Below are 18,697 nucleotides of genomic sequence, written 5' to 3'. Positions count from 1 at the left end.
CTTTCTGTTTAGACACGTCGTTTTTCCTTCTGTTGTTTGTGTCCTCTGACTGTCTATAGAATAAAGCATCTGAAATTGTTGCATGTTGGGAATGACATGTTGTCCCCAGTGTGGTGACTGTGTATTTCAGACTGTATCATTTCACACACAGATTATGTCTGTTTCACACCATGACTGGTATCCTCGTTTGCCTCAGGTCATTTTGCCTTTGTCTCATCTCCTGCTTCTGATATGGGTACACAGTATTCCAACAGGGGTTCAGCTGAAGGCTTATTCCAGTGGCCCTGCTGGCTGCACAGTCCTCCACACCAGCAGATTTCTGTACCTGCTGGGAGAAGCACATCATGGCCCATCCATCTTAGCAATGGTCACAAAATGCTAGGATCTACGAAGAACTTTGACTTCAAATACAAAAAAAAAGAGGACATCCTTTTCTGTTTTTTACCTGTGCTCCTCTGCAGGAGAATCACAGAACAGATCTTTCAGTAATGCTTCTTTCTTCTTGCCTGTGCTATAGCATGGGGCTAACTTTGGCCAGAGAAACTGCTGTACAAGCTGCTATTGCAGAACCAGAATTTCCGCTGAGATGTTTGTCCCTCTCATCATGCCAGTACTGATGAACTGAAAAGACTTAGAGGGTCTGGTAGTAATTCTCTTTCTAGTTTAGAAAAAAAGAGATGCACATCTTTGGACACCAGTAGGTGAGGCCGGCAATCTGAACTCTGTTGGAGCCATTTTTAGAAATGAATTTTTAAATTATACAACTTACTAGGTTTAGCTGCTGCTAGAGCAGAGTGCTTAGCTCATGCTGTGGGCTGCTTCTGTCACGGTGCTTTCAGAAACTGCATCAGTTGCTTCCTGACCTAGTTTTAAAAAATATTCAGTGTGGTTCTTGCATAGTTCTCAAAGACTCCTGTGCATACACAAATTGTAAGACTGGTAGATTTTATATCACTTTAAGAAGCTTACAACAAAGCATAATAACTGTGGTGCAGTGGGTATTCCATATGCATGGCAAGGGAAAGTGCTGACTATAACTGTCAGAAACCACAAGTTGTGTGTGAATGGGATTTCTGTTTTTACTGGAGGTAGCTAATTAAGCAGAAAAAATAGCAAGTATGGACTTCTGGAAGTTTTATTAATAGGAGTCTTTCACCCATTTAATAGTCACTGAAAGTCAAATCTTATAAAATCCTTAAACCCATTTAGTATGTGCTCAAAGAAGTATGCCTATTTGGGCATTTTCCTCCTTTTGCATTACAAAGGCAGGGTTATTCTTGGTGCTCTTCAGTTTGACTGTAGGCTGCTGTTAGTGTGCAAACCTAGGAGGGGAAACATTTTCAGAAAACTTGTGACAGTATGCCCATTCTCTTTTAGGTGGTCGTTCACCAGCATGGTGGCACTGCTATGACAGTCTGGCCCCACTTGGCCTGCACATGAATAAACCTGCAGCCACGAGGTGCATATTGAGGGAAAGCTGAACGATAGCTACTGAAGAGCTCCTAGTGATGCCTTTCTTATACTTTGAGGGCACTGCTTTTTGAGTTACAAGTAAATTATTTTAGATTAAACTGGAGCAATCATACTTAACAAGGCTATGTACTTTACTGGCTTTGCTAGGTTAGAAGATGGCAAATTTCTGTAAAACACTTAGACTACATTTGTTTTCTTTCAAGTTCCTTGCGGCTATATGCTTTCTTGTTATCAATTATTTAGAATGTTTTCGCATGCAACTCCACGTTATATGCAAATCTGCTGCGTCAATAGAAAGGCTGTAACATCACTTGTACTTGCAACCTAATTAACTATCATTATCATCTTCACTTTGAGATATAACTACATTGAAATTCATACAATTCTATACACAACATTTGGATCTGTATATTCTTGCTGAACCTCTGTGAGTTTATTCTAGTAATGGTTGCTATAACGTTGTCACTGGTGCAACCCATGATGACATAAAACTACCACAGTGTTAAAACTAGTCATCGAATGGTAGATCAAGAAAATATTTTTCTCACCCCATCATTTTTTTTCCAAGCTAATTTCCTTGCTAATTGTTTCCCATGCAACTGGAATTAAGAACCTGTAATTTTAAAGATTTTTGAACTCATAATCTGATATTTTATAAGCAATTGAAATATTTTTGAAGATAACTTTAGTTCATATTTTTCATTTTGCTTTAATTTTATTCTCAAACATTTCACAAATAAAGCCATTCCAAAAATTGTAAGAAGTCATCCATGAGTTTAGATTTAAATTGGATCGAAGGTAAAGATGATGCCAACTAATTAATTACTGGAACAACACACGGAAGTATTTGTGTATTTATACTGTAGAACCTATACTCTGTCTGCATTGATTTTATTATTCTCTTGTTATACAGGTCTTAGGGGAAAAGCCAGAACTTCCTGAATGTAGTGATGATGACGATGAGATGGCTGATATTGCAAATCGGAGGAGTGCTAAACTCTACATGGTAAGTAGCTTTATTTTGGGAGGTTAGGCACATTCGACAGTTATCATGCACACAGAGCCTTAGTATACAGAGTTCTGGCTGCACCTAAAGAACCGCAGCTGAACTGAGGAAAAAATATTAATTACAGCCCTGTTTACTCAGAAAATAAATTAAGCATGACCTGAGACCCATTCATCATAGGTGAAAGAACAATGAACTACCTTAAATCTTAAATCAAAATGTTTCCTGTCTTCTTGGTTTCAAAAGTGATAGTTTTTATAGTTGTATGTGATTTATCCTTAACAGAGCTCGAGAGATAGGCAGTTTTATTTTTCTGATTAAAATCCAAAGAAATTTGAATGCAGAACTCTTTTCTTTTCAATGTTCCTTTTCTCCTTTCTCACCTCCAATGGTTTAACACTGACTGGGACTGTGCCAATATCAGAAAAATTCTTCATTACCAGTGTCAAAGCAGAGCCAAGTTTTGGTATTTGATCATTTCTGACGTAAGAAACCTGTTTTGAAATGAAAATGTGTGGACATTCCATTTCATTGCAGGAAGCTGCAGAACTGAAACAACAAATTCTTGATTTTCTTTCATGTCTCTCGTCTTTCTTTCATGTTGCCTTTGTGAGAAAAGAAGTGGGAAACTATTCGGAAAAGGAAGGTGGTTTTAATGAAATCTAGAAAAGACTTTTATTCTCTTCCACAAGAAAAAAAGAGTTATTTCTTCCCGAAAACCACAAAATTTCAATTGTTCTGTAATTTCCAGTTGTTCTTGTTTAGCATGTAAATGTACCTTTGGCTTCAGTGGCGATGTAGTAGAAGATGACACTAACTCATAGGATAGGTTGATATAAGCATGTTTTTAACTGTGAGCTGTTCACTGTGTACACATTTGAAGTAAGAGAAAATTATTTACTTTAAAAAAAAAACTGTGAGAGATCACTAAAATTAACACTATATCTCCCCCTGCTGGATTTAACATTAAATGAAACTGAAAAAGTCATTGGCTGTCCTTACTTTCCAGCAGGATAAAAATTTCAGGCATAGGAATAGTAACTAATTTTTATGGTAATTTGGGAAATGGAAATTAGTTTGATGATTAAAACCAGAGTTTATCTGAAGTTGCAGTTATTGCTTCCTTAGGTGTCAGATGCAAGTGGATCCATGAAGTTGTCAGTGGTAGCAGAGGAAAACCCCTTCTCTATGGCTATGCTTTTGTCAGAGGAGTGCTTCATCCTGGACAATGGTGCTGCAAGGAAGATCTTTGTGTGGAAAGGTAAGAGGACACTTCTGTTGAAAATGCAGAAGGAGCACAGTTGTAAGGGGTCAATACAGCATCCAGTGAATAGCCAAAAATTTATACTGACTGGACACAGTACCCATAGTATGGGCATGGTTCTGCCTTGGCGTGGTCAGTGGACAAGGATTGCTCATATCGTATCAGTAAGGGCTTTAAGAATGTGTCTTGTTTAAAGATCCTGTCTATTTTTAAGACATCTGTAAGCTTAATGCTTAAATGCTTATCAAAGTAGCAATTACAAAGCAAGCATAAAGAATCCTGCAGATTTTGTGTATTGCCATCAAATATCCATCTTCTAGGAGAAAAATGGGCTTTGAAGGTTTGATAACAAGTAGGTATTATATTTTCATACCTTTATTGGTGGAGATGTGAAACTGAAAGGTGAGTGATAATTACAATCTCCATCTCCCAGGGACCAACTGAAAACATGCTTGGTTTTTTTCTCCTGAATATTTCTCTGTTATTATCAATGGTGCTAGGACTATCTGCAGTCATTTTAATGGATCATTTTCCCAGAGGGGAACTGATGAATTAGGTCTGGACACTGTACTTGGAATGCTATGGTGATGCTATTGCATTTAACATTGAGTATCCCCTCCCCCCCCCTCCCCCCCCCCCCTTTTTTTTTTGTCTGAGGCAGTATATTAATTCTTCTGTGACATTTGCATTTCTTTCACCCATGTGAAATAGCAAATAATTAATCAATGCAGTTGTCAAACTTCTGAATCCAGGAAATATTAGGAAGTATTGTAAGCATCCTGCTTGAGTAGTTATTTGCATTCAGGGATGTAACTTTTAAAAAATAACATCTGGGGGGGCATTGCACTCAGAGGCCTAAGCCTGATTCCTGGTTTTCGCTCAACTGACAGCTTCTAGAAGAACAAAGCCAATAGGATGAGGCAATTATATACAGTGTGGGTCTTGTGAATGTGGCCCTACATATTCCTTTGTGTATCGTCACTTTGCTACCACTGATAATGATAATGTGTCAGAAAAAAAACATTAATCTGCAAGTCTCACCCTTGCACTGAGAGGCTGCAGTTATCATCTCTGCTGGAAATCTTCAGACCACTAAGCTGAGGAGTGTGAATTACTTTGCTAATAGTCTCATTCAAAACTGAATACAATGAATAGCATATCAGAGCATCTTAGTAGACTAAGAATTCTTTAAAGCATTATCGTTGATAGCCAGCTGGAACACAGAACTGATACAAAAAAAATCATCCCACTGAGGATTTCAGAAATATCTAATACTGAACAAGGTTGAGGAAGGAAGAATAGGTGGGGAAAAGTGGTGGTAAATTGCACAGCACAGCCAGATTGAAAGGGAGTTTCATTTACTTGGAAGTAGTAGAATTGTGGTGGCGCCTAATGAAGGGAAGGCAGTTCTGGAGAGCAGCTTCATTTAACACACTGCAGCACAGAAGGCAAGGATTCACAGAAAGTACCCTGAGTGTTCTTATTGGATGTATACCTTAAACCTAGCAAAAATTTTGAGTAGTTTTTTTTTTTTTTTTTTCCCAACCAAAACACACAAAGCAAAAAGAATAATGATTTTTTTCAAAACCATTAAGGTAGTGTTTGGGCTGTTCAACTTTGTGTGGATCTCATTACTCATTTTGTGTTTGGTCAAGATGGAGGCATAAGCAGTGTTGAAGAGAATCTGGCTCAAGGACATCTTGTTTTGACAAAGTCGGTGAGCTCACTGCCTTTTCTCATGGACTGTTGTTCTTATTTTTAAACCAGGCAAAGATGCTAACCCACAGGAAAGAAAGGCTGCCATGAAGAATGCTGAAGCATTTATACAGCAGATGAATTATCCTGCCAACACACAGGTGCAATCTATTTATGAGATGATACCAAGAGATAATGAACTCTGTTAAAGGCTTTGTTTTTAAATCAGAAAAAAAAAAAAAAAAAAAAAAAAAGTATTCTTTAAGGGCACATAAGTCAATAAGGGCAATGTTTTATTGACAGATAGAGTTTTCATTTCAGTAACCGTGTTGGCCTTGTTTTCATTCCATCTCATGTTTCCTTTTTCATTTCAGATTCAAGTGCTTCCAGAAGGAGGTGAAACGCCAATTTTCAAACACTTTTTCAAAGACTGGAAGGATAAAGATCAAAGCGATGGCTTCGGCAAAGTATATGTCACAGAGAGAGTGGCTAAAATTGAGCAGATTGAATTTGATGCTACCAAGTTACACGAGTCTCCACAAATGGCTGCACAGCATAACATGATAGATGATGGCTCAGGGAAAGTACAGGTACTTTTTGTGTGGTAATTAACACCTATCCAATTTCCACCTACCCAGTTTCTTCTGTTACTTGTAATAGGTTAAACTGCTACTGTATGTTTTGCCATGTAAGCTGTTATGTTGAGTACAATTACATTAATGGTTAATCCTACCAATAGACAAGGAACTTTGAAGTGGAAAGTGAATCTCTTTGTCAGCAGTATGCTGGCATGTAATGTTATTTTTTTGCTCATGAAAGATGTTGTAGCAGTCATCAGAAGAAATCAAAGAGCAGAAATGTCTCCCCTTTTATAAAATACTTATAAAAGAAATACTTTAAATATGATCCTTATCCTAAAGGAATGCTTCTATCCCATATCATCTTGAAATCTGGAATGGGAAAACTTGCCTTCGGAGTCAGAAATTTAATCCATTTATCTACATATATCTTGTTGTATCTGTCCTGTCTGCTTCTTTGTCCCTAGTGAGTGTTTCAGGTAGCCTGAATTTTGAAAGAATATGATGGCATTAGAGTCTTTTCAAATCTATCCATATCCCATTGAAATCTCTTTGGATTGTCTTTTGTATAATCCAGGGAATATATTTGGACTACACAGAGCTAGCTTGGTACTGCACCAACACACTTTCCTGAATACAGGTCTGAATGTTGGGATCCTGAAAATAAGAGGAGGAATAAATGCCCACAGTCTTATTGGCTTATTTTCTGCATTTCTGACCTCATACTTGGGATGGTCCATGGATTTCAGCCACAGCAGCTTAGATCTGGAGCACTTTTTATTTATAATTTCAACTGGATGTTTTTGAAGGGCAGCTGTTAACTGAGTTGTGCTGTAGTGAATCAAATACAAGAAATCTGCAAAACTATATCTTGACTACCTCTCCCAAACACTATTATAGTTCTACTGGGAGCCATAATGTTGTGACATTCTTGTTACACTATCATCTTAAGACATTAAGTAAGTAAGTTGAAATATAGCACTATGAAATGACATTAAAGCATCAAGGCAAAGAAGAGTGTACTGCATGGCTCGTTGATCATTATTCATTCATTCAGTAGATGTAGGGTGTATACATACACTTCAGCGTGGAATCTTTCCTGGTCATATACTATAACGTTTGGGAAGAGAAGAAAAGCTGCTTAAGGTATGATAGAACAAATTGTCTCTTGAAGAGACTCAAGATGAAGTTTAGCATTTTGCAGTGATTTCTGTGTTTCCCCAGATCTGGCGAGTGGAAAGCAGTGGCAGAGTTCCTGTGGAACCTGAGACGTATGGACAGTTCTATGGTGGTGACTGTTACATCATTCTTTACACTTATCCTAAAGGGCAGATCATCTACACATGGTATGTGTGGACAGCTTTGCAGAGACCTCCAGTATGTGACTTTGTGTCCTGTTGAGAAGAATAGAGTCATGTGTAAATGCAGGGTTATTTACTATGTCTTGGACATGCAGTATAATCTCTAGACCATTTTGAAATCAGGCTCAATCATTGTTTTTGTTTTGTTTTGGTTTGGTTTTTTTGCAATGTCTTCCTCAGGCAAGGAGCCTGTGCTACAAAAGATGAACTGACTGCTTCTGCGTTTCTGACTGTTCAGCTGGACAGGTCATTGAATGATCAGGCTGTGCAGGTTAGTGTCCTTGGGATGACCTTGAACAGAGCATACAATATGGATGCAGAAACAAGAACTGAAAGGAGGAGATAGTGTTTGAAGACAGGGAATATCAACTGCTAATCGTGACCCCTTCTGTGAATGTATTTGTCATGTATCAAGATATTTAACTTCCATTCAGTGCATAAACTGCCTGAAATTACTTGCGTTTTACCACAGATTAATGGTACAATGATTAGCCATGAAGCACTGTAAATTTACCTCACAGTTCACTCTGCAAGAAATTGTGCATGTTGCCATACTGATCTTTTTTCATAGGACTTAGCTTAGTTGCAGAAGATAGATGTATCTCCTTAGTTGAAAAAACACGAGTTTGTATTCACACAGTCTTTTTGACATTGACCCATTTGTACAGATAAAACCAAGCTGCCAGTTCAAAAATTTTTTTCCAGCTGTTCCCTTTTATTTTCTTCATACAACTAATACTGTTTGATCCTCATATTTGTTTTCAAATAAATTCCTTACTTGTTGGCATTAACCAACATTGGATAGGTAGAGCAGTGGAAAGCCCCTTATTTTCACAGAAGAGCTCAAGCAAGAAGATGACTAGGGATAGGCAGGGATTTTCTAGGCACTAGAAGGTAATTATTTATTTCCCATCCTTTAATTACCAGTGTAAAGGCTTCCCCCACCCACCAATGTACACTAAACTTAAAAGGCAGATTATACTTCTGTCTATTAATCAGTTATGATTTATTACTGAAAGTATACTAAGTAAAGTTTAAAATTCTTCCAATTAATTATTCCTTGAAGTATTCCTAACATATGTTCTGTTTTTGGACACAGCTCAGCACCATACAGTTTTATCTCATACCTACAACCAGTACTGCAGTAATAATAACATTACAATTAAATAGCTGCAATAATATGATTAAGAAGCTGTTTTATTTGAGCTGTGTGTGTTTAGGAGGTTTAGGTTAAATATTAGGAGGAAGTTTTTCACACAAAGGGTGGTGACGCACTGGAACAGATTGTCCAAGGAGGTTGTGGATGCCTCATCCCTGAAGGCATTCAAGGCCAGGCTGGCTGTGGCTCTGGGCAGCCTGGTATAGTAGTTGGCGACCGTGCACATAGCAGGAGGGTTGAAACCAGATGATCATTGTGGACCTTTTCAACCCAGGCCATTCTATCATTCTGTGTTAAGTACAGGTAATATATTCCAGGAGGGCATGTATATGCTTACAAATACACACGTATATATGTATGTGTGGATTTGTATGTATATATGTGCTTACCTAAATTATATCACCTGTGCTTAATGTGTAAAAGCATTATTGGAAAGGTTTGAAGTGTATTATTTCTGCTCACTAGATGGCACTACAGTACAAATTACTATTAAAACGCCATGAGAACATTTGTTTTGCTGGAATGTTTCCCTCAGTGCATTTCTTCTGTGTTTTTGTTTTGTTTTGTTTTGTTTTGTTTTTTTCATTTGTTTGTTCTAATTGTTTGTCATTTGTAAAATCCTGCCACAGTTTTGCAGCTTGACATCCACAGGTATACATGTTAGGTGTCCCAGGTAATATTCTCGGTCTGTCCAGCAGTGCAGCAACTGGAAACTCTTCCTTGGCAGCCCAGCATGATCTGCTGGCCTGCAGCAACCCTTCCTTGGCTCTCTGCTGCTTCCAGCCTGACCAGGCATAGTTCAGGGCCTTGTACCTTGTACCAGAGCTCTGCAGCACGCATATACTGAGCTCCACTGCCTCTGGCTGAGTATAGCAGCATTTCAGCCTGGTACTGCCATGTCCCCTGGGTGTTTCGCATAGGAAACAGAGCCAATATGACCCCAAAAGACGGGCATGGTTCCTCCCTGTGCTGCTGCCTTTCACTGCCTTCCTGACAAGCAGCTTTCCATTTATTTCCTTTTCTTCCCCCTGCCCCACTCAGCTTTTCTCTCCTGCCATCCTTCCTTTTGCCTTCACTTCATGCAAGATGCAAGTCACTTTTCCTTGTATAAAGCAAGAGGAACTTGCATAGAAAATCTGTATATAATACAGTCTTTAGCTGTTGCAGCTTTTGTTTCCTTAGGTGGGAAAAGACAGAGGATACTCTTATAAAGAAACAAAGAATGAACAGTTGTATACAAGTAACTTATATAGTACATTAATATAAAAATAGCAGTTCTTTGTAGCTCAGTGTTTTTTGAGATGGCAACAATTTCTTTTGTATCTGTAATGGAAGTTCCCTTTGGTCATCCATGTTATTCATGCAAGATGGATTTATGCTCATCTTTTTCATCGTACTACAGATGAATGCACACATAAAAAACAATCAGGATGAACAACTGTCTTTTTGTGTTTAAATACACAGCCCCTACAGTTTGAAGTTATTGTTTTAGTGGAATTAAGAGACATATGAAACTCAATGAAATGACAGTTCTTTTGGTAAAAAAAAAAAAAAAGGCAATTTTCTTATTTTCTTATTACAGTAGATAGTAGACATTTTAGTCAGTGAGACATTATTTAGTTAGAGGTTTGAATCCTATCTCTGTGTTAACATGATTGACAACAAATCTCACAAATACTCTAATGTGTCTGGAACTATTCTTAGATTTTCTCAGTTTGCCAGTTCTTGCACTTGCTAACATTCCTAGTTTTATTAGCTAACATCCTCTATGCTATTCAACAAAGGCTAAAAATAATTACCCATGTCCTCATTTCTTTTATTGTATTTTGTTATGTATGTACAGGTTCGAGTCAGTCAAGGCAAAGAGCCTCCCCATTTACTGAGCCTCTTCAAAAATAAACCACTTATTGTCTACAAGAATGGGACATCCAAGAAGGAAGGTCAGAAACCTGCTCCACCCACACGGCTCTTCCAAATTCGCAGGAACCTAATGTCCATTACCAGGATTGCTGAGGTAAGGTCACGTGCTATATAATATGGTATAGCTGCCATGAGCTGCTCTTACTACCTCTGTGGAATAATCACATCTGGTACGAACACAAATCTAAAAAACACTGCTCTGTGTGACCAACCTATCTCAAAGATCAAAGGGAATAGAGTATAACTGGCTACAACCAATCTGCTTGTTGCAGAGGAAACTATATGAAAATGTGTAGCGAGCAGTCAACTGACAAAGAACAGACAAGAAATCACCCTTAATGAGACAGTCCTTCCTGCTACCAGAGAGTTCTAAGATTTGTCCTTCAAGTCAGATCCTAGTTTCAAGTGAAGTTCATCTCTAATTTATGTCAGTGTAAATCCTGGAAAAATTAAAATTAACAAAGCATAGCTGATTAACATCCGTATGTATGTTTTATATAAGCATTTAAAATAGTGACCCATGTTATTTGAAAATGGGAAGAGTAAAACAGTTTCTTTCTTGATGTTCTAGGTTGATGTTGATGCAATGTCACTGAATTCCAATGATGCCTTTGTTCTGAAACTTCCAAACAATACTGGTTACACCTGGGTGGGAAAAGGAGCAAACAAAGAAGAGGAACAAGGAGCTCAATACATTGCCAGTATTCTTAAGTGCCAGACTGCTAAGATTAATGAAGGCCAGGAACCAGGTTGGTTTCTGATGGACAGCTGTGGATACACAGCACTGCACAAAATACAGCCTAAATGTTTTTCACAGTTATGTATTTTGTAAGCAGAACCATGTGCTCACTCTCTCCCTTTGAAAATCTAACACATTTTACAGTGGAAATCTATCTGATTCTTGGCTGATGCACAAGTAGTGCAATGCCCTGGAAGTCTGTAGGGCAGCAGCTGTTGTTGCAGAGCAATGTGATCCTTTCTTAGCCCTCGGTGACCAGGAGGGGAGCAAGACGTTGCTCTATGTAAGTCTACAAGTGACAACTTTATTGTTACGCTGACAAATTGGAGGAAGAATTGTAAGAAAATGCACTCATCTTTGAGGCAGCAATATAAGATGCTGTTCAGGGATTCTTGAAATAGCATCAAGCAAAACCATTAAATGTTAAATCCACTGCTATATAAATTATGCATTCTGTATTTCAGAGGAATTCTGGAAAGCACTTGGAGGTAAAAAAAAGTATCAGACTTCATCACAGCTTTTGACAAAGGCTGAAGATCATCCTCCTCGCCTGTATGGTTGTTCTAATAAGACTGGCAGATTCATTGTAAGTATATAATGGATACTTTCCTCTTTCTTTAATAGTATAATTTCTGGCATGTTTTATCTTGGGAACCAACAGGTATTAAATTAATTTGGGGACCTGGCTTTTCTTTGTGTAGTTAGTAGTGCTTAGCAAGAGCTAGAGAGTTGAGGCTTCAAGTTTTGAATCAATTCGAGAGGAGAGGAGAGGAGAGGAGAGGAGAGGAGAGGAGAGGAGAGGAGAGGAGAGGAGAGGAGAGGAGAGGAGAGGAGAGGAGAGGAGAGGAGAGGAGAGGAGAGGAGAGGAGAGGAGAGGAGAGGAGAGGAGAGGAGAGGAGAGGAGAGGAGAGGAGAGGAGAGGAGAGGAGAGGAGAGGAGAGGAGAGGAGAAGAGAGGAGAGGAGAAGAGAAGAGAAGAGAAGAGAAGAGAAGAGAAGAGAAGAGAAGAGAAGAGAAGAGAAGAGAAGAGAAGAGAAGAGAAGAGAAGAGAAGAGAAGAGAAGAGAAGAGAAGAGAAGAGAAGAGAAGAGAAGAGAAGAGAAGAGAAGAGAAGAGAAGAGAAGAGAAGAGAAGAGAAGAGAAGAGAAGAGAAGAGAAGAGAAGAGAAGAGAAGAGAAGAGAAGAGAAGAGAAGAGAAGAGAAGAGAAGAGAAGAGAAGAGAAGAGAAGAGAAGAGAAGAGAAGAGAAGAGAAGAGAAGAGAAGAGAAGAGAAGAGAAGAGAAGAGAAGAGACAGAAGAATTAATACTGGAGATGTCTGCACAGCCTGCTCTAGCTGCGGACTAGAGGCTTGCAGATGTAAAAAGATGAGGCGTTTACCTAGTTAAAAGCATTGCATTCTTGCAGAGCACTGCCAGTCTGCTATCATTTCTCTGAGAAAGTGCAGGTCAGTGCCTTTCCCCTTATGTGTCTGATGGTGAGGGTGAGGAAAAGAAACATCCTAAACCCTTGCCAGAAATCCTTATTAGCCTGAAATTTTCTGTAGAGATTTAGGACATGTAATTACCTCTATGGTATTGGCCTGTGCTCAGGAAAGTAGGAAAAGTAGGAGGACATATTTACTTAGCAGAAATATCCAGAATTGTGTGCTGAATATTAAGTGTATGGTTTAGGCTTAATTACTTACCATATCCCGGGAAAGTGTTACTGTTTGGAAAAGATAAACTAATTTTTAGATAGGCAAAATAGTTGGCTACCATCTCTGCAACTTCCTTAAGAGAGATCTCATTCATACCTAGAGAGATAATACAAATAGAATCCTTTAATAAAGACTTTAAAGTCTTATAAGAATAGGAAAGCATATTCTTCTAGCAAGCTTCTAAAATACTCCTGTGAAATACAATGGGAGTAAGCAGTCTCACTATAATATCCTGCTGGCAGCTATGCACTAGCTTGGTTTTCTGTTTTAAATCCCCTCCAAATCTATGAAATTCCATATCTCCCATTTCATTTCCTCAGTACCTGACTCACCACTGTTAAAGCTCACCACAACAAGGGGGTCAGATCACTCAGAGTTTCTGGCCATCATATGGTAGAGGGAAAAAAGGATTGACTTTTGCAATTCTGATTCCAATCACTCTAGTACTCCTACACGACCAAGCATAGCCAAATGCTTGATAGACCTTTACAATAAGCAGCCTATCTATTAGCTATGTTATTAGCTCTCCTGCTCATACAGATGAAAATTAAACTACTTTCTTGTCTGCCTGTAAATCCCTGGAAGAAGCAAGCAGTCTGCATTAGCCTCTGGGGGCTAATCCTTAATGTCTTAGTTAACTATCATGTCTCATTTTCAAGTGACTGGAAAGCATGTTCATATGTGTATTTCACCACTGAGCTCACCCACTTCAAATCAGAGTAGTTTCTTTATTAATGAATGTAAGTTGCATGAATACATCAGCTGTAAAATTGGGTTAGTTTGGTACGTGTCATGCTATGGAAATCTCCCTGTCTTCTCCTTCTGACAAACTTCAGTCCTATTTCACTATGGTCACAATTCCTATTATCCTTTAAAAAATATCTGTGGTCTGTCCAAAATCGGAATGTTTTGAGCAGTCATTAAGGCAAAAGCAAAAAATACCCACCAGACTGTCCTTTTTAGATTGAGGAGGTCCCAGGAGAATTCACTCAGGATGATTTGGCTGAAGATGATGTCATGTTACTAGATGCTTGGGAGCAGGTAAGCTGTGTACTTTACCATTGTTGTTTTTTTGTGGTAACAAGAATTTATTCTTAACAGCTTTGCATGTAAGATGGGAGGAAAGATCATATTTATGAGAATGAAAGAGATCTTGTTTTCTTTAAATTGTATCACTGGGAGTTCTATTTTCTGAGTTCTATGATATTCTAGTGTGAATATACGTGATTGAATTTCTAAGCAAAATGTGACACCACAGCAGACACTTCCCATTAAAACCAATGGAGGCTGCAAGAGTATAAGCTCCAGGATTGACGCTCTCGAAATTGTCCTTGACTTCATCCCTAAGGTTTTTTAATTTTAAGAAAGAAAGTTATTGCAAAAAAAAGCCACAAAATCAATGTAGCAGTGTCACTTATGAAAAAAAAAATCTTTTTAGAGAAGGGGACAAACACTAGACCTTTACATAGATCTCTTCAGAAGAACTGAGTTGAGGGTGACAGAAATAATCTCCATCATTTTCCCAGATTCATAGAAAACTGAAAATATTGAGAGATTTTTACATGGCAGGCTAACTTACTGTGAGTGTGGATAGCACATCTGTGTCTCACATTCTCTCTATTCTTTCTCTCCACCTTGGAGAGAAATGGGGAGAACATCATGCTTTCCCTGTCTTCTTCAGCCTAACCTTCAAGGGAAAAAGGCTGAGATTTTAGGAAATGCAAAGGAATGTGCAAGGCCCATACAAGAAGGAGCAGAGGGGAAGGCAGTAGTAAGAGGGGAAGTTGTTGGGATATACTAAGAAGCTGATTTCCAAAAGAGGATCCTTGGCAGAAAGAAAGGAGAAAAAAAAAAAAAAAAAAAGTGGAGATTGCAGACTGAGGCTCTGGAAGTCGAGTTATTCAGTGAAGTGTTCAATACCCTGAGTAGCATCTGTCTCAGGGCACAAGTGTTGATGCATGTACAGAGCCTGATCCAGACTGCTCCTGTTCAGCACTTTCACCTGTACCCAAAGAGCAATTTCCTTGCAAAAAGATGACCATGGAAAAGGTAATTAGAGTTCCTTTCGTCTGAGTGCATCAAATCTGGCATTCCAGCATCAAGAGAGTAGTGAAATTGTTGAGTATAGATCTACATTCACTAGCAAGGGAAAAAAAACACACATTAATTTTGGTTTATGAGACCTGTGTATCTCTGCAGTACTTTCATAGAATATATTATTTCTCCTAGTGGAATCAACTGTTTTGTGTTTTGCCTACTGCACATAAAATCCTAATAAAAACACAAAAGCTTAAGCTTTCTCTCCTCTGTTTGCAGGTTTTTGTCTGGATTGGGAAAGATGCTAATGAAACTGAACGACAGGAATCCGTTAAATCTGGTAAATCAAATCAATTTGGCAGAATTCTGAGGGAAGTAGCATCAATAGTGCTTAAACAAATGAAAAGATATTGAAGAAGAAATGTAGTTGTGTTTACAATGTTGTTCAAAAGAGTTACTGGGCTTATTAGAATTTAACCCTGGGTAAGATTATTTTCTCCTTTAAATGTAATTTAAAACTCATATATCTTTCTTATATGTAAATTTGTGAAGAGAAAAATTAATCAGAGCTTTTTAAAGTGAATATAGGAGAGCTCAATGAAAAGAAACTGCACTGAAAATAAAATGAGATATTATTGACCCAAACCCTACAATGTATAGTCAAAGGAATGCCAACAAATCCCCAACTGCCACCCTTGCAGGAGGAAATTCCTATTGCAGGACAAATCAAGACAATTTACCTGGAATGCACCTCCTTGAAAAATCCTCTGTCATCTTTGGTGTGATTTCTTATACCTGAGCTCTCCTGATGGAATTCCTGCTAAAACTGCTTGCAAGCATTTCCTCAAAGCAGCTAAGGTTGCCCTTGCTGCTTTCCATTAGGTACTGATGTTACACTGAGATGTCAGGGGATCTCTACCGAATGCAGATTTGAAGCTTTTACATGGCAAAAATGGGACTGAAGCTTGTAAATTTGCACAGCACCCATAAATGTATTCTCCTGATCAAAAACCAAAACACGGTTGTATGGCAGTGGACTGACCAGAGTAATAATCACTGATTGACTCTTGTGGAAAATTCTTTCACTGGCAGCTGGGAGAAATCAGTAATTACTTGATCATTTCATTGCCTTTGAAATAATGAATGGAATACTTTATTATAATAGCTCTGGGTTCCTTCTCTTGAGCTTTTGATGTATTTTTTATGCCAAAGGAATTAACTAATATTTTACATGTTTTATTTCCCCCTGTTTTTAGCCAAACGTTATATTGAAACAGACCCTTCTGGCAGAGATAAGGGGACCCCCATCGTTATTGTGAAGCAGGGTCATGAGCCCCCAACCTTCACAGGCTGGTTCCTGGCTTGGGACTCCAACAAATGGAAAAACTGATTTACCCAAGAGAGCTTCAGCTTCAAGCCAAAGAATTATCAGTGCACAACTGTTTTCTAGTATTTTTAAGCATAAGCTTATGCAACAACATGATGCAGATGTTGTTATCTTTTTCTGAGCTTTGATATATTTATATGAATAACTTAGCAATTCTCAGTGCTGGATTGGATAAGTGATAATTGTTAAGTAGGTAGGTGGGGCTTTTCATGTTAGAAATATGTAACCTATGAATTCTTCACAAAAGTGGACAATCTCTTTTACTGTGCAAAGATGGGCCAAATTCTGCCTTCCCTTAACCATTCAAATCAATGCCAAACAAACTCCTTTAGTGTAAGGTCAGCATAATTTTGTGCTAGTAATTTGGCTAGTGTAGAATTTCAGATGATGCCTAATCCAAAGTTTTGTCTTGCAAGGGGCAAACAAGAGATGAACATTTTGATAAAACTGTTCTTAACACGTTTGTTTGCTATCCTTGGTCTAGATATTATAATTGGAGCTTAGGACTGTACACTTGTAAGAATATGAAGGTGTTTTGCAGTGGATTTTTTTTTAGATTCTAACTCATTTTAATGTATTTCTTTAGGTTTCTCTATGCAAACCATATCCAGCTCCAGATCTTTTTAACTGAAGCTCTCATGCACATTTTAGGGAACTACTTTTTAGTGGAAGCATAAGCAACAGCTTCAAAAATACTTATTCTGCCTTAACCAGGCTGCACTTAAGCCATACTTTGCCTTGGTTGCCTTACTTAGCAGTCCCTTGGAATTTGTTCACATTGTCAGGTACAGGATGTGTTTCCAACTCATTTTCTAAACAGGTCTCAGTCAAATATCAGCATGGAAACTCATTCCTGGGAATTTGGAGTATGAGGAAGCACCACATAATAATTTTCTCTCAGACACAGTTCTTTGGGATTTCTTTTTTGTATTCTGGTGAATTTAAGAGTACATTTTCAAAGTATGTTTTTTTAAGTTGTAATTTTGCCAGAAAAGTCTCCTTACGGGCATTAGGAAAAATTCTGCTACAAATCTATAGTGCTGCTTTAAGCATTTATCCTAGAATGCTTGTTTTAAACAATTTGTAGAACAGTAAATCAAGTCAATGTGGCTTTTTAATGAAGGCTTTTCAACACTTTTGTTGATCTCATAAGATTGTTTGGAAAGTGAACATTTTAGTTATTTTTTACTTTTTTTAAAAAATGATTGTGATTTTGAAACTGAGTAATGCAAAAGAGTGAATTTTGTATTTGGCAAAAAATAAAGAGAAGCTAAATCAATTAATTCAGGGAGTTTTTTCAGCCTTAAACATTCATTTAAATCCTTTCTTAAATAACTGGGCTGTATCTGGATGTAATTTCATTTAAAATAAAACTATGAAACAGTATGTTATATGCAAAATTGATTTTCTTATCTGACATTATTGCTCAGTGTATCCACTGATGTCTAGAAAACCTTCTTAAAGAACAGTACTTCCTCTTTAGGTGGACAATGCAATGAGAGGTTGAGTGTGGGGTTTTGCTTGTTTGTTTGTTACCCTGAAGCTGTTTTACCCAACGTAGATCTAATTCTTCCCAATAACTGTGAGAATTTGAGAACCAGGCACTTAGAAGCATATTGTTTCATCTTTTTAAAAAAAGAACCACCACTATTGTTATTAATTATTAGGTTTTACAATTCCCTGCTTGCAAAAATGATGGACTGCAGGAATGATTATTTTTTGGCAAGAGGAAATAGGATAGGTTTATATATATATATATATTTTTTATATATATATATATTTTTTTTTTTTAATATAAATATTTTATTTATAAGTGTAGAAGAGGTGTCCTTGTCCTGGAAAGAGCACAAAGACCTTTCCAGTGACTCAGCTAGCACACTTCATACAGTCACTGAGCAGTCTGTGATTATCTCATGTCTTTGACACATGCATATGATTATTTTTGAAAATTAACAGTTATAGTAGCTCCTTAAGTAAGGATTAAACAAGATTTGCTCTCATTGTACATCAACATCTGCCAGATTGCTGACAGCTCTGAACTCTACACAGGCTGTCAGCATGCACTGCAGCACTATGAAAGCCTGTTTTCAGCTCCCATACACAAGACAGAGAAGCTTTTGTGGTCTCCTGGCCCAGGCATTTTTGTCTTCCGTGCATTGTCCTGGCACATTGGTTGCTGATGATGTTGAGAAGAACATTGAGAGCTCATAACTGAACAATGTTTGCAATTGTGCTTTGAGCATGAAAGCTGCTCTTAACATTGTTTTTGGTTTTACTTGGGAGTGAGAATGTTTATTTTTCATATACATAAGCCTGTGCAGTACGTACAAAGATACATTTCTTTCCTTCTCTCTGAAGACAGAACTGTGACTGCTGGGAAATA

The 18,697-nt window shown here is 37.9% G+C and overlaps 1 protein-coding gene across 1 annotated transcript in view; it reads left to right on the top strand.

Moving 5' to 3' along the window:
- Positions 1–17,894, top strand: part of SCIN (scinderin) — a 46,833-nt gene extending 28,939 nt beyond the window's left edge. Inside the window, exons 5-16 of the mRNA XM_031590045.2 lie at positions 2,387–2,479; positions 3,608–3,740; positions 5,511–5,599; positions 5,813–6,028; positions 7,241–7,362; positions 7,558–7,648; positions 10,380–10,550; positions 11,028–11,205; positions 11,660–11,781; positions 13,854–13,931; positions 15,207–15,267; positions 16,184–17,894. Of these exons, the coding sequence (XP_031445905.1) occupies positions 2,387–2,479; positions 3,608–3,740; positions 5,511–5,599; positions 5,813–6,028; positions 7,241–7,362; positions 7,558–7,648; positions 10,380–10,550; positions 11,028–11,205; positions 11,660–11,781; positions 13,854–13,931; positions 15,207–15,267; positions 16,184–16,317 (1,488 nt within the window). The 3' untranslated portion in view covers positions 16,318–17,894. The remainder of the gene's footprint in view (positions 1–2,386; positions 2,480–3,607; positions 3,741–5,510; positions 5,600–5,812; positions 6,029–7,240; positions 7,363–7,557; positions 7,649–10,379; positions 10,551–11,027; positions 11,206–11,659; positions 11,782–13,853; positions 13,932–15,206; positions 15,268–16,183) is intronic.
- The last annotated feature ends 803 nt before the right edge of the window (positions 17,895–18,697 follow it).

Source organism: Phasianus colchicus, chromosome 6 (genome assembly GCF_987193195.1).
Source record: "Phasianus colchicus chromosome 6, bPhaCol1.hap1.1, whole genome shotgun sequence".
Classification (NCBI taxonomy): domain Eukaryota; kingdom Metazoa; phylum Chordata; class Aves; order Galliformes; family Phasianidae; genus Phasianus; species Phasianus colchicus.
The sequence above is the reverse complement of the archived record's forward strand: the minus strand, read 5'-3'. Positions and strand labels throughout refer to the sequence as shown.